The 23,573-nt window shown below is 45.6% G+C and overlaps 5 protein-coding genes and 1 non-coding gene across 7 annotated transcripts; 3 read left to right on the plus strand and 3 right to left on the minus strand.

Moving 5' to 3' along the window:
• Positions 1-1,555: 1,555 nt before the first annotated feature.
• LOC101786433 lies at positions 1,556-2,777 on the plus strand. Its single transcript, XM_004963003.3, has one exon. It carries the CDS (start codon positions 1,720-1,722, stop codon positions 2,536-2,538), a length of 819 nt encoding a protein of 272 aa, XP_004963060.1. The 5' UTR covers positions 1,556-1,719; the 3' UTR covers positions 2,539-2,777.
• Positions 2,778-5,720: 2,943 nt separating this feature from the next.
• On the plus strand, positions 5,721-10,728 carry LOC101786828 (the record flags this gene model as incomplete). The annotated part of the gene is made up of 8 exons (XM_004963004.4): positions 5,721-5,812; positions 6,488-6,566; positions 6,647-6,773; positions 6,882-6,995; positions 7,080-7,278; positions 7,616-7,661; positions 7,994-8,069; positions 8,195-10,728. Coding segments are annotated over 8 exons (966 nt in total), but the record flags the coding sequence as incomplete, so codon positions are not given.
• Positions 10,729-11,114: 386 nt separating this feature from the next.
• On the minus strand, positions 11,115-11,188 carry TRNAE-UUC. Its single transcript has one exon. It is a non-coding gene; the product is annotated as a tRNA-Glu (tRNA).
• A 711-nt stretch (positions 11,189-11,899) lies between these two features.
• Positions 11,900-14,809, plus strand: LOC101752682 (BTB/POZ domain-containing protein At3g50780). The gene is made up of 3 exons (XM_004963005.4): positions 11,900-12,472; positions 12,801-13,502; positions 13,604-14,809. The coding sequence occupies exons 2-3, from the start codon at positions 12,858-12,860 to the stop codon at positions 14,537-14,539; spliced, it is 1,581 nt and encodes a 526-aa protein (XP_004963062.1). The 5' UTR covers positions 11,900-12,472; positions 12,801-12,857; the 3' UTR covers positions 14,540-14,809.
• A 385-nt stretch (positions 14,810-15,194) lies between these two features.
• LOC101753093 (phosphatidylinositol-glycan biosynthesis class X protein) lies at positions 15,195-18,153 on the minus strand. Of its 2 annotated transcripts, none has more exons than XM_004963007.2 (4): positions 17,829-18,153; positions 16,984-17,343; positions 16,753-16,907; positions 15,195-15,618 (listed from the first exon to the last, which is right to left on the minus strand). In XM_004963007.2, exons 2-4 carry the CDS (start codon positions 17,315-17,317, stop codon positions 15,367-15,369), a joined length of 741 nt encoding a protein of 246 aa, XP_004963064.1. In that variant the 5' UTR covers positions 17,318-17,343; positions 17,829-18,153; the 3' UTR covers positions 15,195-15,366. The 2 variants fall into 2 exon arrangements, with proteins under 2 accessions (XP_004963064.1, XP_004963063.1); XM_004963006.4 differs by having other exon boundaries at positions 16,984-17,347.
• Positions 18,154-18,397: 244 nt separating this feature from the next.
• LOC101753783 (probable diaminopimelate decarboxylase, chloroplastic) lies at positions 18,398-23,141 on the minus strand. Its single transcript, XM_004963009.4, has 8 exons — positions 22,577-23,141; positions 22,095-22,269; positions 21,444-21,593; positions 20,805-20,966; positions 20,467-20,652; positions 19,223-19,345; positions 19,054-19,143; positions 18,398-18,777 (listed from the first exon to the last, which is right to left on the minus strand). Exons 1-8 carry the CDS (start codon positions 23,083-23,085, stop codon positions 18,691-18,693), a joined length of 1,482 nt encoding a protein of 493 aa, XP_004963066.1. The 5' UTR covers positions 23,086-23,141; the 3' UTR covers positions 18,398-18,690.
• Positions 23,142-23,573: the final 432 nt, after the last annotated feature.

Raw genomic sequence — 23,573 nt, forward strand, 5'->3', positions numbered from 1 at the left:
CTTGGTCCCTGACAGAAAGGTCTCTCACTCTCAGGTTGGCCATTGGTGTCCTGCTTTTGGGAAAGAACCGAGAATCAGGATAAAAGGGGCGATATCGATCAGTACCCCTAGGTCGCTATAACTCTGCTTTGCAATGTTCTTTGTGCTCCATAATTCCAGCATTGTCCCTGCATTATTACATTGCATTGCTCTCTTTTCTGACTTTTTGACATACAGATAGATGAAGGCAATATTCCAGTCCCAGAACTAATTCCTTCTTAATCTTGATCGACAAGCACCATGAACAGTCTGATAGAAAGTTTAACACGACAGTCCATTCAGGGGTAGATCAGATGCTCCGAGCTTCCTTCAGAAATGACTGGAGCAAAGCTGACATAAGAGATACGTGTTTCTCAAATTGGATTAGTTCTGAATTCCTTCATTCAGTTTCTGCACTTGAACATTGAACTTTAGTATCATCTAGGTCATGGGAAAAGGATGTTACAAATTGTATCAGCATTTTTAACTGATATGTCAGAAGTATAAAAAGAACTCCCTATGCTCGAATGACTTTGCGAAAGGGATAATTCTAATACCGGTTTGCATTTTCCGTACCTTCATTTTACACGACCTGAGACACTGATTCGAAAAGATATGACTTCAGAGTTCAGACTCACTGAAGAATGTCGTCATGAATTTGATATTTTTTCCCCATGCACCATAACCCTACATTCCTCGCTAAATTCTGGTCTGCCCACACAAGCGATTCTCGCTGCACTCAAATCCCTGATAACTACATGTTTTTTGCAGTCTGTTGGGGACATTCCAATCTTATTCTCCTCTGCAATCTGGAATTTGTGCGCTCTTATCCGCTGCTCGCCCTCCATCATGAAGACAAAGATCAGCAAGGGGATAACTGAAATCAAGAACTTGATCGGTGATGCTGAACTGGTTTAGAAGGAAATGCTGTTTACGATTAGGAGCTGGGTCAAGAGAAGAACCTGAACAATTTGGCGTTGGAGGACTAGGAAGAACAAGATGCCTGCACCAACACACGTAAGCTTGAGATGCCAATATGCCCTGTGTTGTGCCAGTGACAAACCTTGTCTCCTCAAGCAGTCTCTTTTCCTCAGACTATTCTTTGTGTATGAACCTTTTTTTATAAGCATTTCTGTATGAACTTGTGAAGCATATCACTGTTCAGATTTTTCCATAACAGCTGACTACTGAAATTATAATATGAAGAATAAGAAAAAAAATTGTACAGAAAACATTGTGATTTATCCAAATTCATGTGAATTTGCTCTGTTCCGGAAACATTGTGATTTTAGTCACTGATCTCTCATGGTATTATATATGTTCTCCCTTTAAACAAGAATACTGACCATGCATGATCACATATGGCTTTGATTCTCCCAATCCAAGACACAATAACCACAAACATCCAAAATCCCCACAAAATTCGAAAGACCACACGAGAATATATTCCATTCCGTTCCTCGACACCCTTCTTCTCCAAGCCTAAAGCCAAACCAACCACCTCAGCTCCAAGCTCCTGCCATTGCCATCCCATATAAACCTTCGCTGCCTCGGCTTCCGCTACCTTCCTCTCTCGCTCTCACACCATTAATCACTAGCCTCTCAAGAACAGTACAACGACCACGGGCAGTAGCATCAGCTCGGAGTAGGAGACACTCGACGACGAGGAGGGTGCCCGCCTGCCTCTTCCCGGCGGCGGCGATGAGGTACGGCGAGGTGGCGCACTTCAGCCACCCGCAGCACCGGCTCCGGCTGGAGCACCACGACACGCCGTTCCGGTGCGACGGGTGCCGCGAGGTCGGCATCGGCGCGCGCTTCCGCTGCCCGTACCCTGGCTGCGACCACGACCTCCACCGCCAGTGCGCGCTCCCGCTCTCGCCGCCGCCGCCGCCGCTCCGGCACCCGTTCTACCCGCGCTGCGCCTTCGCCTTCCTCCCGCGGGCGCCTGGCGCGCCGGGCTCCCGCTACTGCAACGCGTGCGGCCGCGACGTCGCCGGCTACGTCTACCACTGCCGCGCGTGCGGGTTCGACCTGCACCCGTGCTGCGCCGCGCTCCCGCACGCGCTCGACGCCGGCGGCGGCGTCAGGCTGCGCCTCCACCCGGACTCCAGGGCCACCGGCGTCGCGGCGTGCCACCGGTGCGGCCACCGCGGGCGCAGCTGGAGCTACCGGAGCCAGTGCGGGAGCTTCAGCCTCCACGTGGCGTGCGTCATGGACATGCTCGTCGAGAGCTGGCACGGCATCGGCCGCCACAAGGGCGTCGCCGGCGGGGGCGGGAACGTGTACGACGGCGGGATGCTGGTGCCCGGGTGCGGCGGGTACAGGGTTCCGGCGATCCGGGGCGCGGCGAAGAGCGCCCACGCGAGCAGGGGAGGGTACTCGACTTGGGGCAGGAAGAAAGGCAAGGTGAAGCGATGCTGCGAGATCGCCGGGTTCGCGGCGCAGGTGGTCATCTCGGCGGTGCTCGGCGACCCCACCGCGCTCATCGCCGGCGTCATAGGGTCGCTCATCGCGCGGTGATCACGGCCGGGCGCCGCCGCCGGCCCAGAGCAGCAGAGAGACATGATCTATTGCATTTTTCATTTCAAACGTGCAAAAACACTGTATACATGTGCGTCGCAGTCGCCACTCGCTAGTGCGCGCATGCACGGCCACGTAGGCAGAGACTTCGTGGTGACTGGTGAATTACTTTAGAACCTCCTAAACTTCCTATCGATGGATACTGATTATAAGTATTAAATATATATTAATTTACAAAACCAATTGTAAGGTGGAGGTTAATTTGCGAGACGAATCTATTAAACCTAATTACTTCATAATTTGACAATGTGATGCTACAGTAAATATGTACTAATGATGGATTAATTAGGTTTAATAGATTCGTCTCGCGAATTAGCCTCTGTCTGTGTAATTAGTTTTATAATTAGCTCATGTTTAGTCCTCCTAATTAGCCTTCGAATATTCGATGTGACATGAATTTTAGTCCGGAGTAAAGATCCAAACACCCCCTAAAAATGGTAATAACATGTTGGAGGCAAACATGGTAATAAAATTGTAATGAGGATACGGAAAGTGCAAACCGGTATTAGAATTATCCCTTTAGCAAAGAGTGATTCGAGCATAGGGATACTTTTTTTATTTTTGATATATCAGTTAAAAATGCTGATACAGTTGGTAATATCCTTTTCCCATGAGCTAGATGTTGCTAAAGTTCAGTGTTCAAGTGCAGAAACTGAATAAAGGAATTCTGAACTATCCAATCTAATCTGAAAACACGGACCTCTTATGTCCGCTGTGCTCCAGTCATTTCGGATGGAAACTCAGAGCATCTGATCTTCCCCTGGAGCGACTGTCGTGTGAACTTTCTATCAGGCTGTTCATGGTGCTGGTCGATCAAGATTAAGCAAGGAATTGTTCTGTGACTGGAATATCGCCCTCATCTTTCTGCATGTGAAAAAGTCAGGAAAGAGAGCAGGGCAATGTAATAATGGAGGGACACTGAAATCATGGAGCACAAAGAACATTGCAAAGCAGAGTTATAGCCACCTAGGCACTGATCGATATCGCCCCTTTATCGTGATTCTCAGTTCTTTCCCAAAAGCTCGACGCAAACGGGCGATGGTAGTTCTAGGAAGATTATCGCGTACGAATATCTATTTCAGATAGTACAAACTAGTATAGAAATATAGACTAGCAACAGAGTAATTATAATATAGATGTCGAGTATATAACTTCGGTTCATGCCAATACAAGTCCAACAGAACTGAATCATGAAAGATAAAATATCTACGCTGCAAAAACATGAGCTATGGCGAACACCATCTCCAGAGACGACTTGAGCGAGGGACCATCCCTAGTCCTCACAACCGTCGTTGTCGAAGTAGTAGTCAGGCTCCGATCCTGAAAAGCCACCATCTACCCGAGAAGGGGTAGGTCATGTAAACTCCCAATAGCAGCAAGCCAAGGAAACGGAGAAATAACACTATATGTATGGATAAACAATGCAACAGCAGCAGCAATCAATGAAGTATCAAAGCAATACCATCTCCGAGGTCAACACCTCAAAAGGAAATCGTCACGAACCACCAGATCCTTCCCCAATAATCCAGCACACAAACACACTAGCGCAATGTGAGAGCTCCCTCTCCTCGCATCTCAATGGCAAACGCCGGCCTATCTCAAAAAGGGGAGGTAGAAAAGTAGTAAAGTCTAGTTAGAGTAATAGATTAGAGGACTGTCCATACTAATGGACACGGACTATAGCTATAGGTTATACACTCTGCAGAGGTTGTACATTTGTACCCGTTCGGATGGAGCCTAAATGGTAGCTAGTCGTCCAGACCCCACCTAACGGCTGGAGCCCTAGTAGGTGGCTAGCACTCTCCTGTTTCCTCGAGTCTGGTAGTGTTTTTGACTGCAGGGCACGCTGTCACCAGTGAGATACTTCAAAACTGTAAAACCTACCCACGCCGAGGTGTAGTCTGATCAGAGCAGGCCAACACCTCGAACTCCTTACATTGATCCTCCAATCCGCCTACAGGCTGAGCACTATCCACTGCTAGTCTCGGACCGAATCCCGCCCATAATAAGGCGAACGGTATGTACGTATATAGTCCAAAGAAACATGGTTAAATTGACTCGGTCCTTAGTGGCCGAGAGCGAGCACTTCACTCCACAAGGGTGGAGGTACGTGCCGAAGCACGTACAAGTATGCCGCATGCTCCTCAGTGTCAAACAAGATACCTGCCACAAGCACAGGGGTTGGAGAGAGACCAAAATGCTCGCTCCTAGCAAGGCACTTCTCGGTACCAACCACGGCTACCCGTCAAAACACGTCAAGAGATCACACTCACCCAAAACACACACGAGAGTGTATAAGGAATCCTATTCCAAAACCATGGTATATACCCATCCATAACTCAAAAGCATTTATATGGATATAAATAATGTGTACTAACTAAGGGTCTGTAACTGGCCCACAAATAAGTAACAAGGAAAATAAGATAAATAGTTATCAAGATATAGCCAGAAACATAGACTATGAAATCAATTGTCATCCAGCATCATAAATTAAATGCTAACAATCAAGATGACGACCTTTGAGATGGCGGCGGCCGCCGGCGACGATGGCGATGATAGCTGCCGCTTCGTGGCCGCATCCATCGTGGACTCGACGTGGTCTTTTTTTTTTTTGAAAAAAACACGTGGCCCTTTTTTTTATGCCTTTGGCTGTGGGCGATATAGCTATTCTTTGGATACCCGTCGCATATGGGCCGAAAGCCTGCTATTCAAGTCACGTAGGCCCAATGATATGACCCCACGGGCCACCCTCCCTACGCACGAGTGTTTTTAAAAGACAAAACAACGGCCCACGAGTATGTCGGCCGACTAAAAGGCCTGCGGATTTGCGGCCCTACGGCCTATAATGAAAATCCCCAGGACATCAAGATCCTATTTCTTTCTCTTTCGTAATAAAAAGATAAAATAATTCTTTTCCTCGGCGTCCGCTCCTGTCGTAGCAGAGAGAGGGCGCGCGCCGCCCGCCGCCGTCGCCTTCCGCCCTCGGCCGACGGAGCCTCCGGGAAAGACACACCCGCGGGCTCGACGGACAAGCACTGCCTCCCCGTGCTTGAGCTCGAGCGTCGCCTTCCCGACCGACGCGAAGGCACCCCCTTCCTCAAGCTCGCGCGCCGCGTCCTTGAGCAGCGCCTCCCCAACCGACGCGAGGCGCCTCCGCAAGCTCGCCGCTTCCCCCAGCACGTACGAGGCGGCCTGCACGCCGTCGGCCGTCAAGGTGAGTTTCTTCTCTCTCTTTTTTTTAATCGAAGTTATATGATTTGTGCTCGTGCTTGACAATTGGATGAGGAGAGTGGATCATACAGTAACGCCAAATTTGAGATGCAAACACATGGTCAAATCTGTGCCCCTAGGTTTGTCATCATTTATAATATGCTTGCATTTCTATGCATGTTTAAATTGTTGAATTACTGAATTCATTGGTGGTCCTTGTCCTGTCAACAATTTATTGCTAATCTGAATTCATCCGCATTATCTCACCATGTTAGTACAGTCTAAACCATTTGATTGCAACTCAAACTCCAGTAGTCTCATTAGGCGTGCCACGGTGCCACGGGCTTCTGCGGCTACTGTCGCCTGCTGCTAGCTCCCAGTCCCTGTCAGTTATCGGCCATAAGATTTGCTGGCGTTCAGCACCTCCTCCAGCTCATCCTTTGCGATTATTCATGATTTGATCCCTGTAAGAGCGTTTGCTCAAAACACTGAATAAGTATGGCTCCATTAGGTTAAGTCGACGCAAGGATTTTGCAGTTTGTTGTTACCGTGGTCCTCTTATATCAGTGGTCGGCTTGTCGCCGAAATCGCTTTACACCACCATTAGGCACTGCTAGCTGACATTACTTCATTGGTTTTTTTTATCGCCAATCAAGTGAGCAATTATTTTCTCATACAGTTTTCGGGCCATCCCTGCAAATATGGATATGGCTCCATTCAAGCTGGATATAGATGAGCTAGTAGCTGATTATGGCAAGGTAAATTTTGTCAAAAATTTTATGCGTGTTATGTACATATTAACTTGGATGAGTAACATTTGTGGGTTCCTGATTGGTAGGAAAACAGCACGACACTTGCTGATTTCAAGCGAGTTTGGAAGGAGAAGAAATTTTCTTATATCTATGAAGGCAGACCTAATGCAAACTCTTGTCTCTTCATGCAGTCCCTCTTTCTGCATTGTATCGGTGGGTGTTGGCTTCCTGGAAGCTTAAATTTCTGGAATGAACTCATGCTTGCTAATAATCCTTTTTGTGGTCACCTCTGAACTGCTTTACACTTAATTGTGCACTCAGGTCATTTGACTTCTGAAAGTTCTCTACCTCGAAGATTAGCTGGGCTTTACTGCCTTTACTGTCTCTATGAGTGTCAGCCATACAAGCCCCAGTTCAAGATTTATTTGTCTCTCGGTAAGGCATATATTTTTGAGCCAATAAGTTGGTGCTTCTGAAACTGAATATCAATACACTGAAAATTTTCCTCTGTTCAAACAGAGGAGTGCAGGCAACTGAAAGATTTCATCTCTATGGCTAAGCAAAATGGAGTGCATCTTGTGCCGGCGCTTGTCAAAAGGATGCTGGATAAAGGCATGTTTTTGTTTGGCTACATGAATTTGCTTGGTGACAATGGGGAGAAGCAGGTCGAGGAATTGACTGCAATGCAGAATAAACGGATCAAATTTGCCTGTGACAAGTATGTGATTTTTGCCAGTGTGATATTTAGCATTTGTATTTTGAGTAAATTGCACCAAAGGATACCGAAATAAGATTTCTGACTCAGCAACATGAGCTTTTAGTATGATTTATCATTAGTATTACTGTTTTAAGTAAACTACACCTATGATACCTAAATAAGATTAGTGACATATTTTTGACCTTAGTGACATTGCTTGAGCATTTGTCAAGTTCCTCCACCTAGCTACAATCTTGCATGCTGTTCTATGCTGCAGGTTATTACTCGTATTTTCCTCTTGTGCAAACAAAACATTATAGTTACTTGCTGATTTTTTCCCTGTACTTTTACGTTGCAGGTTGTTCGCGAATACCCAAGCAGAAAGTTATATGCACTTGGACCTGGTATGTTCTAGTATCTTTAGTTCTACATAGATTGCTGCTTTTAGCTCCCTGTCCTATCATGGCAACATGGTGTTACATAACTCCATGGTTTGCGCACCCCTGTGATGCTATGATCCTTCCTGATTTATGTTTGAAAATACAATCTCATTAAGCTGGATCTGTGCTTCCTCTTGTTTCTTTTGAGGCCTCATTAAAGTATTATTAGGCTGTGTTGTTGGGTACTTGGGTTGGAAATATATCAGCATAACTACGAAAGGTTGCCTGCCAGTCCTTTTTTGATAGAAACATTATGCAAATGCACTTCAATTACTGTCATATCCATATGCCTCTAGGGTGCGGAGTTCGAGCTTGATAGCATCAAGAAATTGTCAAAGGAGTATGCTGAAGCCAAGGAATTAGCCCTTGCAGGTGCTTGCCCCTTTTTGGCTGTGCCTTACATTTTCTATATGTGTGTACGATTTCGGAACTTTACTAACAAGAGCACTGGTTTGAACCTGCTGCGACCTGTTTGCCCTTACTTTCCACCTTGACAGAGGCAAGCCAAACCGTCGACATTGAAGATGCTAAGCACATCCTTCAGAGTGACAATCTGTTGGGCGACAAGATAGATGAGGTCGTCAAAGACTGGGATGCTCAGAAGGAAGAGTTCTACGAGAGAACAGGGTTGTCACGTGGCAACGAGCTCGCGGTGATTGACAATGATGAATCAGGAGTGCAACATCACGATTATGATGAATTTGATGAGCTAACGCAGCTGCTTGAGTGAAGAGCGTCTCCTACACTGCAGACTGCAGCACAGCATAGGAATGAAATCTTGTACATAGTTACGTTCATGGTGAAGCTTTATCGCGTGCTGCCTACGTGGCCTCAAAGCGAAGATACGGTGCCTTGGTGAGGTAAAGAAATCTGTGTGGCCTCGCCCTAGGACACTAGCCAGGTGAAGGAGAGGAAGGGCCAACGGCCACAACAGCTGCACGACCTTTCCTCGCCACTGTGAAACTATCCTGTTCCGGCACGCTGTCGCCAACATGCAACCTGCCGTCTCGCGCACCTGCGCGGCAGCGGCGGGAGGCCTTCCCAGGCGCCGTCAGTTGCCTTGGTCTGCGTCGACCCGCGGTCTGCGTCGACCCGCCCACAGTCGCCACACCACCTGAGCCCCAAGGACATCCACCGTGCTGCAATCGAGGTTCCCGAGGCGTCACCCACCATCGCCCGTGCTTGCTGCTCTGTGCTGGGACACGCTCGCCAGGCCTGACGTGATTTCCTTGTGCTTTATGCTTGTGCTTCCACTTCCTTGCACTTGAGGTGTTTGATGAAATGTCAATTTCAAGCTGATAAATTCATTTTCTTCTTCCAATATATACTGTCAATTGCCATGGTTAACATCTTCCACATGTTGCACGTTCTCTACCGGGCTAGCAGCGGTGAGGCATTTCATCAATTAGCATCTGCTTTGAAGAGAATCTTTTACCCAATAGTGGTTGGATGCATGCCGATGCTAGCAGTTTTTGACTCCTGCAACCTTATACGAATACCTTTGCCTGCTTATTTTGCTCTCTAAAGTGTGTTTTCGTAGCTAACTAAGAATTGCACTGTGTTCCACAGATATTCTTATTTCACTTCATGTCTTTGGTTTTATGCAGTTGTCTACAAGGTGCAGGTTTGTCAGAAAATTAGCATGACATATATTGAAGATTGCATGCATCTTATATAGTCTTGTGCAATAAAATGCTTATGTATATTGATTTGGTTTTCCTGAAATGTTACAAGTAATTTATGAACACTATGAACAATGTCCTTAGCTGCTCATAATTTTGGTACTACCTGCGATTCATCTCATAAAACTAGACGATCTTTTTCTTTTGTACTGGAACTGTTATTTCATCGAGATTTCTGCATTCTTAATATAACCAGATACTCTCAAATGAGAAGATTTTTTTACGGTAGGTTCAACTTCCCGGCCTACTTCACATGGTTCCTTATTTTTGTGGTGACCACATGCTTTTACAGGATTATTCTTTGCTGTCCTATCTTCCATGATTTTGTAGTTTACTTTTTACAACCAAAATATGAATTGAAGATCAGGGTGCTGAAGTGCTGGCCCTTCACTGCCAATTGTTACTTTTGAATTGTAGATCCCGTTCATAAACAAAAGGGTTGCAATTCTTATCTACTTTGATGCATCAGTTTAATGCCTCAGCTAAGGATTATTCAAATATCACCTATATACGTCTTGAAGAATATACAATATCATTTCTTTATATCTCAAGCTATCCCTTCCCATATTGCTTGAATAGGAGTTTCGGCTATCCATTCTTTATCATCTCAGGATTGCACTGGGAGTGTGCATTATGTCAAAATCAATTACTTTTGCCAGCATCATTTCTTCAATACAGATTTCTCCAAAATTATGTATTGTGCAATCATATTTCTTTCACTTTCATGTGTTTATCACCTGCACCACACGCAAACATTCTTATTTGAAGATTCATTGTAGGATGTGGTGTATTATGGTCTCACCCTTATAATATATGGATACTAAATTTCTAATCAGTCTGTATATGTGCCATTTTTCTGCCTTAACAAATTGTCATTCATCCTGCTTTTGTCTGGGATTTTTAAAAAAATATATATTTACTTTGTATTAAAGAAATCCAATTCATAGCATCATGCAGCCAAACTTTCATACTGCCAGATCCTTGCATTTAAATTGCTTGCAGAGGCTTATTGTTGGAGCCACATGTCAACACAAGGTGGAGTGCATGTTTCTGCTGAATAGGTGACTACACATACATGTCAAGTTGAACAGAAGGTGGAGGGCATGTTTATTTACTTTGTAGACAAATGAAGCAGTTCAGTTTTACAGCGGTGCTACATCATTAAGCTACTGTTTCCATCAGCCGGCCCTTAATCTTAGATTTGGAAGTTTAATGTACAGGCTCTTCTATTGGTAATGTAATTTGTCAGAATCTTTCTAAAATAGAGTTCGAGTGCATCGAAGTAGGAAATGAATGTTACGTCTCTATGGATTATTTGCGCAAATAAAATTGTCGCATTTCTTGGGCTATATGGTCAAAATGCTTAAGATGAAGCATTGCACTATTACAGTGAAAATAAGGATGTTCTGTTTTTAACTGGTTTTTTGATGCTGTATAATACATGTCGTCCGTATGTTTGGTTTCAGGATGCACCACCGGAGGCAGCAGCGCCTTTACCTAATTATCAACATCGAAATCAATCTTGCGAATGATCGAACTGTGCAATCAACGGCGCGGCGCAGCGCGCCAATTCCTCGTATCGATGGACAGTGACCAAAACCACGTTCTCTGGTAGTTGCATGCGACCGAAAAAGGAAAAAATGTAGGGGGGGAAAATAAATCCATTGCCGGCCCGGCGGTCTGCACATGCGACATGAAACGAAAAAAAAAAAATGGAAAAATGTTCAAAAAGATGTTCCATTGCCGGGATTTGAACCCGGGTCGCCTGGGTGAAAGCCAGGTATCCTAACCGGACTAGACGACAATGGACTGATGTTAGTCCATGTACTTCGTCTTATAGATGGCTTAAGATGTGCGGTATGATGCTCAATAAAAGATCAAAAATCTGAATAAAGAGTTATGTTTGCTATAATCAGTCGACAACATCTCCTATTTGTGGATCCGGTTATGATGTCCAGTTCCCAATCTTCCATGCTTGTAGATTGTAGCACTGTCAAAGTAGTTTACAGTTCAGGATTTATCATAAACACTACCACGAAGTCCACAATATCAATCATTCTTTTCCCCATTTCGTCTCTGGATGAAGGAAGTCACCGTCGCGCAGTGAATGATTGAGAAAACGATGGCAAGCACAAGAGTAGCTCACAATTCAAGATTCATGATACTCCTATATTGATATGGTCCTCGATGCACAGCTGCACACAGTACCAGCTGGTAGTTCATCCCTGTTCCATGTGGTCTCGCAGGCCCTCCAACGCTGTGTGTGAGGGCTCCGACCTCTCATGTGATCACTGACCGAGATGGTCCGGTAGTCTCGTGTCCGGTCCATCCCCCTCTCCCTCTTCATGCGTCTGCTTGCCAAAAGAAAAGGAATGAAAAGGATGCCATGCCATGGCGCCCCACATCTTTAGCTGCATCCTGCTATCCTTTTCACACGAGATGAGACGATAGAGACCGACCGGGTTTTGGGACTCACCAAGGACCGAAACGGCCGCTCCTGTCCTCTCTCTGGCTCTCTGCAACACATACCAAGAAAGACGTTTCTTCCAGTGACATCGGCCTCTGCCCAACCTCCAGAAACAAATTTCACACCACTCCTGCTACCGAAGCTTCAGCTTCATGCCCCACAGTAAACATGAGTACAGTCCTTGTGAACTTCCTGAAATTACTGCTCCCAAATGTGTTGTGAAGAAGCTGCCGTCCATCTGGAACAGTGCAGGGCCAGGGGTGAGGTGACGGCACGGAGACCCACGCCGGCGTGCTCGCTTCCGGTTTACCCAAACAGTGAGGACAAGGCATTGGATTCGGAGCAGCAATATCCTACGCCGCTTGCTTGCTTCAATGCTTCTGCACACCACTTTAACTCCACTGCAGCTACCTCTGCACTCTGCACTCCTTACCTACCGGAATGTACCCAAAGTGGCAGCCAGGACACCCCACACCAGCTGCTGCTGCTGAATGAAGCCAGGACGCAGGACAGCAGACGGCCGGTGACGGTGAGGCTGCAGCTCAAAGTCCGTTTCCCTTCCTGTTCGAGCTGGCCTCGTCACTTGTCAGACTTGCAGGAGGCGCGGATTGACGACGATCTCCGAGGTGAGATCTTTCCCCCAGCCATTTGTTTGATTGTTTCCGTGCAAGTAGCGCGTCGCGGCCGTTCGAGGCCGTTCGAGTCCGCACTGTGTTTCTGGGCGGTGGTGGGCATATCGCTGTCGAGAAGTAGGCATCATCTGCACTTGTTCTTGTTCGGTTGTTCAGAGCCACCTGATTGTGGATAGTATCATAGATGCAGGGAAAGTGGGAAATCTTTTTTTTTCTCTGGGCGAATTTGGTCGAGCGGCTGCGCTGCGTTTGTGCAACCCGTGATCTTGCGCGGATTTCTTGTTCTGATTTTTGCAAGCCACTCCTTCCTTCGCCTGAGCAGGTTGTTCCGAGGAATCGGATGTGGGGGTGAAGCCGGCCGCGAGCGAGGAGGGTAAGGATGGAGGGATCGAGGCCGAGGAGGGGCTCACCGTCGGCGCAGGCGAGGGTCCGCACCGTGCCGATCGCCGTCACGCCGGAGGGCTTCTGGTGCTGCCCGTCCCCGGCGGCGCTGCACAAGAGCCTCAAGAACCCGCACCACCACGCCGCTGGCGGCGGCGGCAACAAGCATGCGCCGCAGCAACCACACAAGACCCCATCGGCCCCTCCGTCCAAGGCGCCATCAGTCCAGACCGCGCCGTCCGTGACCGACGAGCCACCGGCGCCCGCCGACGAGCAGCAGCCGCAGCAGGCGGAGGACCAAACGGCCGCCGAGGCCCCGGCGCCGGCGGGTGGGCAGCAGGAGCCGCAGCACAAGATCTGCGTCGGGTTCGGGCGGCCGGAAACCAGCGACCTGACGGTGATGCTGTACGGGAAGGAGGGGATCGCCGTCAAGATAGGCGTGCACAGGGACGTCCTCTGCCGGAGCAGCGCCTTCTTCGCCGCGCGGCTCGCCGGCGGCCACGGCTTACCACCGCCCTGCGTGGAGATCCACGACTGCGACGACGCGGAGATCTACGTGGAGACCGTCGGCCTCATGTACTGCGACGAGGCCAAGCACCGGCTGCTCAAGCAGAGCGTCCCGCGCGTCCTGCGCATCATGAAGGTAGCAAGAGCAACTCACAAACCATAGCATTGCAAATCCATTGCAGCGTCTTGCATTGTTTCTGTAATCTTAACCCCGTTCGCATGTCGATCACTTCGCAGGTTGCCGAGGTACTTGGCTTCCATGGATGCGTCAAGTCATGCCTGGATTACTTGGAAGCTGTCCCTTGGGTCGGCGAGGAAGAAGACAGTGTTGTCTCATCGATACGGCATCTTCAGAGCAAGGATTATGGAGTAACTCCGCTGCTAAGAAGGATTACCTCTGACAATCTGAACTCACCATTTGAGACATTAGCAAACATAATGGAGATGGTACTGACCAGCACCGATGATCGGGGGCGTCGGGAAATGAAAGCCCTGGTTCTGAATCTTCTCAAGGACAGCAGCCATTGCACTGATGGATCTTCAGACATCTGTTCCGAAACATTGTACAGTTCGTGCCAAGGTTGCTTGGACAGGCTCCATCGACTATTTACAGAAGCATCTGAAGAGGATTATTCAGTGAGTGTCACGCGGCGGATAACTCTTGAGACTGATAATCTCCTATGGCTGGTGGAGATTCTTGTTACCCAGCGAATCTGCGACGACTTTGTGGTGATGTGGTCAAGCCAAACAGAGCTTGCCGAATTGCATTCCAAATTGCCAGGAGCCTCTCGCCACACAGTGAGCTGCATCACGGCGAGGCTTTTTGTCGGCATTGGGAGAGGGGAGATGCTTCCATCCAAGAACACCCGTCTTCGCCTCCTGCAGGTATGGCTGCAAGCGTTGATCGACGACTACTCGTGGCTGCAATGCAGCTGCCGGTCGTTTGACAGGAAGCTCGTCGAGGACGGGATCGGGCAGACGATCCTGACGCTTCCATTGGAGGACCAAAGGTCTATACTACTGTCATGGTTTGGGAGGTTCTTGAAATTGGGGGATAACTGCCCGAATCTGCAAAGGGCATTTGAAGTGTGGTGGCGAAGGACTTTCGTCAGGCCGTATGTTAATCAGGCTGAGGCAGGTAATGTTTTAACATCAGATAGAAGCTCACCTTGAAGTGGCAGGGGGATTAAATTTAGCTGACCATAGAATCTTTGTATCCTGAGGGTATTGTCTTGGTTGGTCAATCTGACATGAGAACTGGTTGGAATTTGGGTGTTTTCTTTCCTCGTTCTGTAAAGTTTGGTGGTGGTAGAAATTTGTGTAAGACTACTTGTTTAACTTGTGTGTAAAATCAGATGATTTTCCCTATTTATGAGAAGAAAATCATCATCAATGAATCCTCTCCATTGTACCTCCTGTGGCAATCCATTTCCATTTTTCGTATGAAAACTGACTATTCGTCCCCTTTGTTTTATAACCTTTGTTTTATGAATATTAAGCTCATAGATCTGAGTACCAGTGCTAGCGTTTAATATTCTCAATAGGCTAGTGTTTTTTTTTTCAATTGAATACCAGGGCTAAGTTGTACACAGTGCAACTGGCAAAATATTTTATAAACCCCACAGTTTTTTTCTTCATACAATATCACATACTGCTGTCGAATAAGAATCGCTTTTCTATCCAAAGACCACTCTCTCAAAAAAGTTAGAATATGGGGTTCCAATGCATGAGTTTTGTAGCAGCAAAAATATATGCATATGCGTGTATTCCAAAGTTCCGCGCTACGGGTTCAGTACAAAGTATCATGGGCCTGATTGTAACTCAAGAATTCAGCACAGTGCCTCAAGTATAAGAAAATACTATATCCTGCATACTTACTGGCAAAACTGTTTTGCTAACAGATGTTTTCAGCTACAACTACAATGATGCGTGGATACATGGAGAAAAAATTTCGAACATTCTTAAGACAGAAGGTGACCTACACCGTGTTGCATAAGACATCAAAAAATTAGAGTTGCTAGGACAATGGACATGGAGCAAACAAGAGCAGAGAGAAAGGTGATGTTAGATACAAATCCTATGCGTACTTCATCTCCACATGGTATCCGCCATGCAGCTTTCTCCACAGGTGCAGCTTCGAGATTCTTAAGCACCCACAAACAGGAATCGGAATCGGTTTCCTTTTTTCTGTAGCGTAGGAACAGATCTGGGCTACCAAACTCAACTGTTGCATACCCACTGGCATCAAGAGGCTGCAATCAACCATCAGAATCAGTGGTCAACCAAGAGTTTTTTCAGAAACAAATTGATTATAACAAATACACCTATGAGGTGTTAACCAAGATAAACAAGAAAACATGTATTTTAAATTTCAGAGAACCATGTGCATTTCAGGGATGTTTGCAGCATCACAGAACATGTTTGCAGCAAGGTGGGAAGTGCAGCCATTTGCCAGGAAATATTGCTTTCTAAATTCTTTTGTCCTCACTTGGACCATCACCTCTCCTACACGTTGAGCATGAGCATCTCATATACAAGTATTCCACCATATATTATTCCCTAGCAAAATAAAATAATATGCAATAACAAAACTTTCCCTTCACGATCTGAGTTGCCTGATCACATAATTCAGTTGTATATGCTGTATATCCCAACTTTCGATCATTCCAAGATAAATAGAATTAAGACAAGGATATAAAGTATAGCAAAAGGATTAAGCTCAAACACTCAATTGATATAAGTAGGGCCTAAAAAGCACAACTATACGATCATGGTTATTTTCAGTTTATTACTTATACGAATCATCTAGTTCTCATCTCCTGTCTCCCAGTTAACTATAAAGCTGAAGTTATTTTTACAGGACCTAGTCCATCAGAATTCTAAGCAGTGCCAGAATGTATTTTTTCTGAAATTTCTTGGAAACTTTTTAAGGTAGCATGCACAAGGGATGGTCCATAACAGTTGCATAAATCCATAGACACTGGTGAGATATTATTTGTGCGCTAAAGCAAAACTAATCATACATTATTAAAGTTGCAGGACTCAAAGGGAGTGGCAAGCATATATCTTCTATTATTATGCATCAATATGGCCCAACATAAGAGTTTTCTATGTTTCATCAAGCATTATTATTTAATGTCCATCATGGAAATCATGTACCACTAACCGCCAAGTTGTTTGAATATTTTAAACATTCATGCAAATCAATTCCTGAACTAATAAGGCAAACCTGAATGCTCTATTTGCAGACAGAATTTTCAGAATAACAGCATATCCATAGCCTAGTAGGTTACAAGCAAAAAGACAAGTAGTATTTTCTATGACAGGTGGCAGGAACCAAATAGTTCAAATTATATTATTGCCAATGGTAGTCTATAGGACCTTACCGGGTATCTAGCATGGAGAGGCAGGTCTATTACAATGTTACAGTTTGTTAAAGTGCTTGGCCTGAGATCAAAATGAATCTCGACGGCTGACCGGTTGGATAGAGCTGAGGGTAGTTCAAGGTTGGTGTCTCCAAAAACAGCAACATCAAGGAAAACTGCAAGATTAAAGAAAAGCTTAGCAGAATGCAAAGAACGATGCAGTTGCAGTCTTTCTCAGAGTTAAGAATTCACCTTTGCGCTCAACAAAATGCTGTAGCTCAAATGGGTCAGCAAACACCCCATTCGGGAGCTTTTCAACTATCACCAGACAGGCATCATAGCCATTAAGGAAATTAACCATAGCATCTTGACAGGCACTAAATTTCACAGAATAGACTAAATGACGGTGAGAACCTTCACCAACCAGTTGCCGCTGCAGTTCTGAGAGTGTAGGCACTTCAACATCATCAGTAAGTCCTTCGCACAATTCATCAGAGTCAGACATTTCAGCTAAGCCACGATGGTGAGCGTGGTCAGTCAAGGTGTGGAGATATGCATCGCCAATGTACGTCCTAGAGCAGGGCATACAATTGATGGATTTCTGGCTTCTACCTGCCTGTCCAGTACAATAATTAAAACTTGCACACATAGGCACAAACAACTCAGAACAAAAAAAAAGGGACTAAAATTCAAAGCACCGCATACATAACTCGAAGTAGGATGCATCTTAAAATCCAAGCAAGATACAGCTAACTACCTCAGGCCACCGGACTTGAACAAGCATACATTTAAATCGAACTTGGGATAGATTCACACTTCCTTACTTTACCAATACATTAAATTTAAGCATTTACATCGCTGGTAGTATTCTATCTGCATTACTTAAGCCACACCACTGAACCTAACAGCTAATCAGCTACTTCCTAACGCCTTGGGATAGGTACAAATGAATGATTTCCGAAACCCATCCACAACCTATACATGGACGATGCGAACCACAACACCAAAATGGCAAAAAATACGAATCAACAAGGCGTCGCAAATTGCGCGTAAGTAAATCCGCCTGAACTAGGAGCACCCCATCCATCCCCATGTACCTGCTCAAGCGGCAACGATGCGGCGGCAGCGGCGAAGATCCAAGCGGCGGCGAGCAAGCGCGGCCCTCCCGCCACCGCCATAGGAACAGGAGGAGGAGAAGGCGGCGCGACGAGTTCGGGGGGCAGACAGATCAGAGAAGTGGGGCGCAGCCCTCTCGCCGGTGCCGTGGAGGTGGAGCGTCTCCCCGCGCGGGGTGGTGGCGCGGATCTCGTCGCGGCGGAAGGCCAACCTGGTCGACGACGACGATGGCGACGGCGAGTGTGTGCTTGTGTCTGTGTGGGCCGCCGAGCCGGGCCTGGGACGAGCTGGTTCGGCCCAACCAATTTGGCTGAGCCACCACTACTGAAATGGCCAGGTTTATTAGGCAGCCGAGCCTAGGAAAAATAATCTTCAGCAAATAAATCTGGTTAATGATCTTTTCGATTAGTTTAAAAAGTTAATTGTCATGGAACTGTTCTTCAGAACATGAGACTTCCATTGCCGCCATGGAACTGCAACCTTTTCAGGGAAGCGTTTTCGGTTACTATACAACCGCAAAGGGAGTTCTGAAATAGTATCACAATTGCACTGAAGAAAACGTGATTTTTTTTTCGAAGGAGCACCAACTTACACCCTTTTTATTCACCGAGCCTTTTTTTTACGCGGTAACATCTGCCACCAAAATGCAGTTTAGTTCAAATGCCTAAGACTTGCACATCACAGAAAATCTCGAGGATACACCAACAAACCAAATTAACTATCCAGTCACATTCCACTAGATTCTACGACCAACAAAAAAAAAGTAAAATGAGATTGGCAAAGAAACTCTAATTATCCCAAAGAAAACGTGCTTGCCGGCTTGCCGCGGTTGCAGATAAATGTCTAAGCAGGAAGACCATCAAAGAACTTCATGTAGTCATCAAGCTTCTCTTCATGCCTGATCTTAACGATAGAACCATCCTCTTCCACCTGCAAAGCAGACAACAAATATATCAGCTAAATGGCCAAGGATAAAAGAACATATCAGCTAAATGGCCAAGGATAAAAGAACATATCAGCTAAATGACCAAGGATAAAAGAACTGATAACGACAAAAAAAATAACCCAAGAAATGTAAACCAGTTTGAATGGACATCCCCAAACAGAACTGGCACCTGCAAGTTCTATTTCCTTATAAATGGGTTTTCTTACAGTTTTCTCACGAAATAAGCACGAGGAAAGGGGAATGTCAGTGATAGTCTGTACCCAGTACTCCGGCGGTCTCAACTTCAGGTTGTAGGTGGAAGCCATGCTCATGCAGTAGGCACCTGCATCATGAACCACAAGTCCAACTCCCTACAAGGGCAATGTTATGTCAGAAGGGAAGAGAGGAGACTCTAATAATCAGAGAAAATATAATGGTGTTGAGAAAGACCTCATCAGGTGTTGGAAGCTCCCTATCTTTTCCGAGGAAATCTGCAGACTCACAAACTGGTCCAACAATATCAAAGGTTGCTACTTCAGCACCAGGAGAGGGAGGAGAGACCAGTTCGATATGCTGCGACATGAGTAATGGTTCAACAGAAAGTAACAAGAATAAAGCGCTGAAACAACTTATATGCATGCCATTTTTATTTATGCAGTAAACATGATTTTCTATGCACTTGAATGGCAGATGCTGTGCACCCCAAACATAAATGCATGCCGGCTATCTACAAGTGCCATCATACTGTGTGTCCCAACATCACACAATAGTGCTTCATTAAGTTGCAGCAATCCCTGAGTGCCAGGACGCATAGTTGAAAAAGTGCCCACCAAGAAGAGAATCAGCAGCGGAAACAACAATAATAAAAGAAATCTATGGCAAGAAATTAGGTATAGCGATATATATCAATTCAAAACTAACACTAAATTCTTTAGTCTAAGCACATTACTCAAAGAGTTAAATGCACAACTGGGACTTAATCTTGTGATGGAGTGCTGTCCAAGTCCATAAACTTCGAAACTGCATATTTGAGTCTTTCAATTTGTTAAATGTGCCATCCAGGTCCAAAGTGTCCAAAAATACCTATATGGTTGCTGACATGGCATGCCAACAGGAGATTTCATATTGACAAGTCCAAATCGAATAATTAAAAAGCTCTCCAGTTTCTTATTAAAAAATCGAAAGCATGGAAAATGGTCATTTGAAGAATAGCATCTCCCTCTTTCTAATTCCCCTAGTTTTAACTTGTTAACAAGAAATCTCCAAATTGGCAAAAAAACGGGTATCTTGGGTCACCGACATGGATGAATGTTTATCAAGTTTAAGGACATGAATATGCAGTTTCCTAGTTCATGGATTTGAATGACACTCCATGAAAAGTTTATTGACCACTCGTGCATCACCCTTAAACTTCTAGATGATGTCAAGGTGATGCTCGGGTAACATAGGTGTGTGCGGTTGAACTTTCTCAGCCTTCATCAGTTAAAAAAAGGTAAATTACTACGGTTGTAGAAAGAAACATTCAAAACTGTCCGAGACTGCAATATTCAAAAGTTCCATGTATTAGAGTAATATCCTTGATACAAAACCAAAGCTACCTCTTGAAATAATCATGGTTCCAGAGATGGGAAGGAAACTTCTACAGGAACATAGTAGTAGTAACACAAATCATTATTGACAAGATCTAAACCAACCTGGTATGCTCCATACAGACTAGGTCTGATAAGTTCTGCCATGCTGCCATCAACAACAATGAAATTCTTTGTACCGTTGGATTTAACACCAGTTACTTTATTGACGAAGCAACAAGTATTAGCAATCAAGGATCTTCCAGGTTCAATGATAAGAGTAAGATCTCGAGAGAGAACTAATTCTCGCACCTACAACAAAATATTTAGAATAAGCGTAAAGAATCACATGGAAATTGCATAAGCTAACTTTCCGTATCACAAAAGGAAACCTGCTCTTTTAAAGAAAGCATATGTGCCTGCAAAGATAAGAATCAGAAACATGGTAAGGATGCTGAGCTTACAGTGTTGATGAGATCCATTGGTGTAGGCAAGACTGCATCGGTGTGGTGGTAATCTATTCCCAAACCACCTCCAATATTCAGGTACTCCAACTCAAAACCTTGTGCTCGAATTTCATCAACATAATTCACCATAAGAGTTGCAGCATCCCTGAATATATCGACCTAAAAAAATGGAACAGTTTAGGTATATGTAAGAAAGAGACAGGTAGTCTGCGCAGAATACAGCAATGTTAACAAAGAGGAGTAAGATGGTTTGAGAACTTAAAAGTTCTACGAGTGACATGAAGCTCAAAAGGTTACTCAGCTCAGACTATGTGCAAGTTCAATTTTAAAGACACAAGCCACCATGCACTTTTAGGGTCTTTTTGACAAAAAGATAAAACACTATTCCATATCAGACAACTTTGACGTTTTAGAGGGTGCATCTACTGACTAAGGGTGACGAAATGTAATGTGGCCACTGTTCACTGAGACCACAAAAACTTAATTGCCTCCTACAAAGTGACTATTCACCTGAAACAAGATGTTGCCCATTACAGCAGAAAAAGGTCCAGTTTACAACTGCGGGCAAGCTCAGCACAACAAATGCTAGGCTATAGTGATATAAAAAAATACTATATAGAAATAACAAGACATTACCTTTGTAATAGTAGACCCCAGATGACAATGAACACCAACCAATTTGATATCATTCGAGTATGACTTGATAGAATCCAAAAACCATTGTAATTTCTCATTGCGGATCCCGAATTTGGAAGTTTTATTTCCAGTAGCAACATATGGATGTACCTGTTGGAAGAAAAGTTCAACTTTTGTCTTAAAACAAAAAAAAATGAACTTCTCGATTCATATCAAGATATCTTATGTAGGTGTAAAACTCCAAAACCTCTCTAACAAACACTCTCCTTTACTATTATTACATTACTGGTACATTGTTTACTCTTGCTCTACTGGTAGCTCTCATTGGGTTTCATCTCTAGCCTACCCCAACTTGCTTAGAATTAGAAGCCTTTAGGGTGGTGGTTGTTCAAAGGTGAAACAGAAAAGGTGTGGTCTGTTTAGTCAGGATAGGAGTGGTTGTTGTCCACAAGACGGTCAAGCAATTTAGAGTAAAAAGGTCAATACTTCATGGTTAACTAGGAAAGTTAAACCAATAAAAGGTATCCCACTCGAAACAATACAAAGGGGGATCGGTCAAAGGGTGAGAAAAATCAACTAAATAATCTCACTGACCACAGGTGCACACACATGCTCATGTGTTTCGGGGAGTGTTAGAGGGTAAAATCATACCTGGGGATCCACATCTGGGTTTATTCTAAGCAAAACAGGCACTTTCTTTCCTGTAGCCTTTGCAGCTCTGACAATATTCTCCAAATCAAATTCGCTGTCCACATTTACAAATACTCCACTCTCAGCAGCTAATTTAAGATCTTCCAACGTCTTCCCATTTCCATTAAATATACACCTGATCTTCAAAATACAAATTGAACAGAGTTACTTCCTCTTCAGAATAAATGTCATCAACTGGAGGAACAATGAGCTGTACAGCTAAAAAGTGTGAAAAATCAATAGCAATTGAAAGAATTCCTTGAGTAGAATAAAAACTAGTATCATGATGTCCTTTTTTTAGCTTATGGGCTTAAAGGCATCTCTTCTAATCCACCCAAGAATTCCAACAATATACAACAGCAGAAAGGCATTCCTCCGCCAGCAAATGCAAGTACATTTGCTCGACGACCTAGGAAGTAGGAATCCAGGAACAAGAGCAGCACCTTGCAGGGTCGAACCCCGCCTGGAGGGCGAGGCGGAGCTCGTTGCCGCTGACGAGGACGGCGCCGCAGCCGAGCTCGCGCAGGAGGCGCAGCACGGGGAGGTTGTTGTTGGCCTTGACGGCGTACCCCACGACGGAGCGGAGCCCCCCGAGCGCCTCGCGGTAGGCTTCGAAGTTGCGGAGGACCTGCGGCTTGCTGTAGAGGTAGAACGGGCTCCGCGCCGCCGCCGCCATCGCGTCCTCCACCCGCACCCCCTCGCAGTACAGGTACCCGTCGGCGCCGCGGCGGAAGCAGTGCTTCGGGGCCGCCGCCGCCGCGGCTGTCGGCTGCGGCGGTGGGGATGGGGAGGTCGCGGAGACGGAGGCGCGCACGGAGGGCAGGCGGGCATGGCGGCGCGGGAAGGAAACGGCGGCGGCGGCTGGGCTACCGCCGCGGCTCGGGTGCCCGGATGGGTTAGGGTTTAGGGCGGGGAGAAGGGAGCGCGAGAGCAGGTTCGCCGCCGCCGCCATCGCTAGGGTCTGTGGGAAGCGAAGTGTTTCGAAGTCGGGTGAGGGATGCTTTTGTTTCGTTGAGCGTGGGCTCTGGGCTGGGCTGCGGTGGGGGTGTGTGTCACCTGCGTCGCCATCGGTTTACCAGACAGGATCGCACAAGTGCCAAAAAAATGATTTCCAAAGGATGGGTACCTGCCATCAGAAATTCATCAGGTTTCGTGGATCATTTGAACGAATTCATCATGTCTGTTACTAAAAGTTGTTGGAATTCCTAAAAATTGTTGCGATGCCTTTGTATGTCGTATAAAACTTAACTTTTCTGTATGCCAATGCTTAAAATTTTCAATCCCGTTACTCCCTATCGATAAAAATTGTCATCAGTTTGTTGAGCAAAATCCAATGCTTGAAATGCCATGTCATGAACATGCTCCATTGCTTGTGTTTGTTGCAGTGTGCAAGCATCGGTTGTGGTCCGTGGACCAATAACAAATAAATAAAAAGAAGAG

Source organism: Setaria italica, chromosome III (genome assembly GCF_000263155.2).
Source record: "Setaria italica strain Yugu1 chromosome III, Setaria_italica_v2.0, whole genome shotgun sequence".
Classification (NCBI taxonomy): Eukaryota; Viridiplantae; Streptophyta; class Magnoliopsida; order Poales; family Poaceae; genus Setaria; species Setaria italica.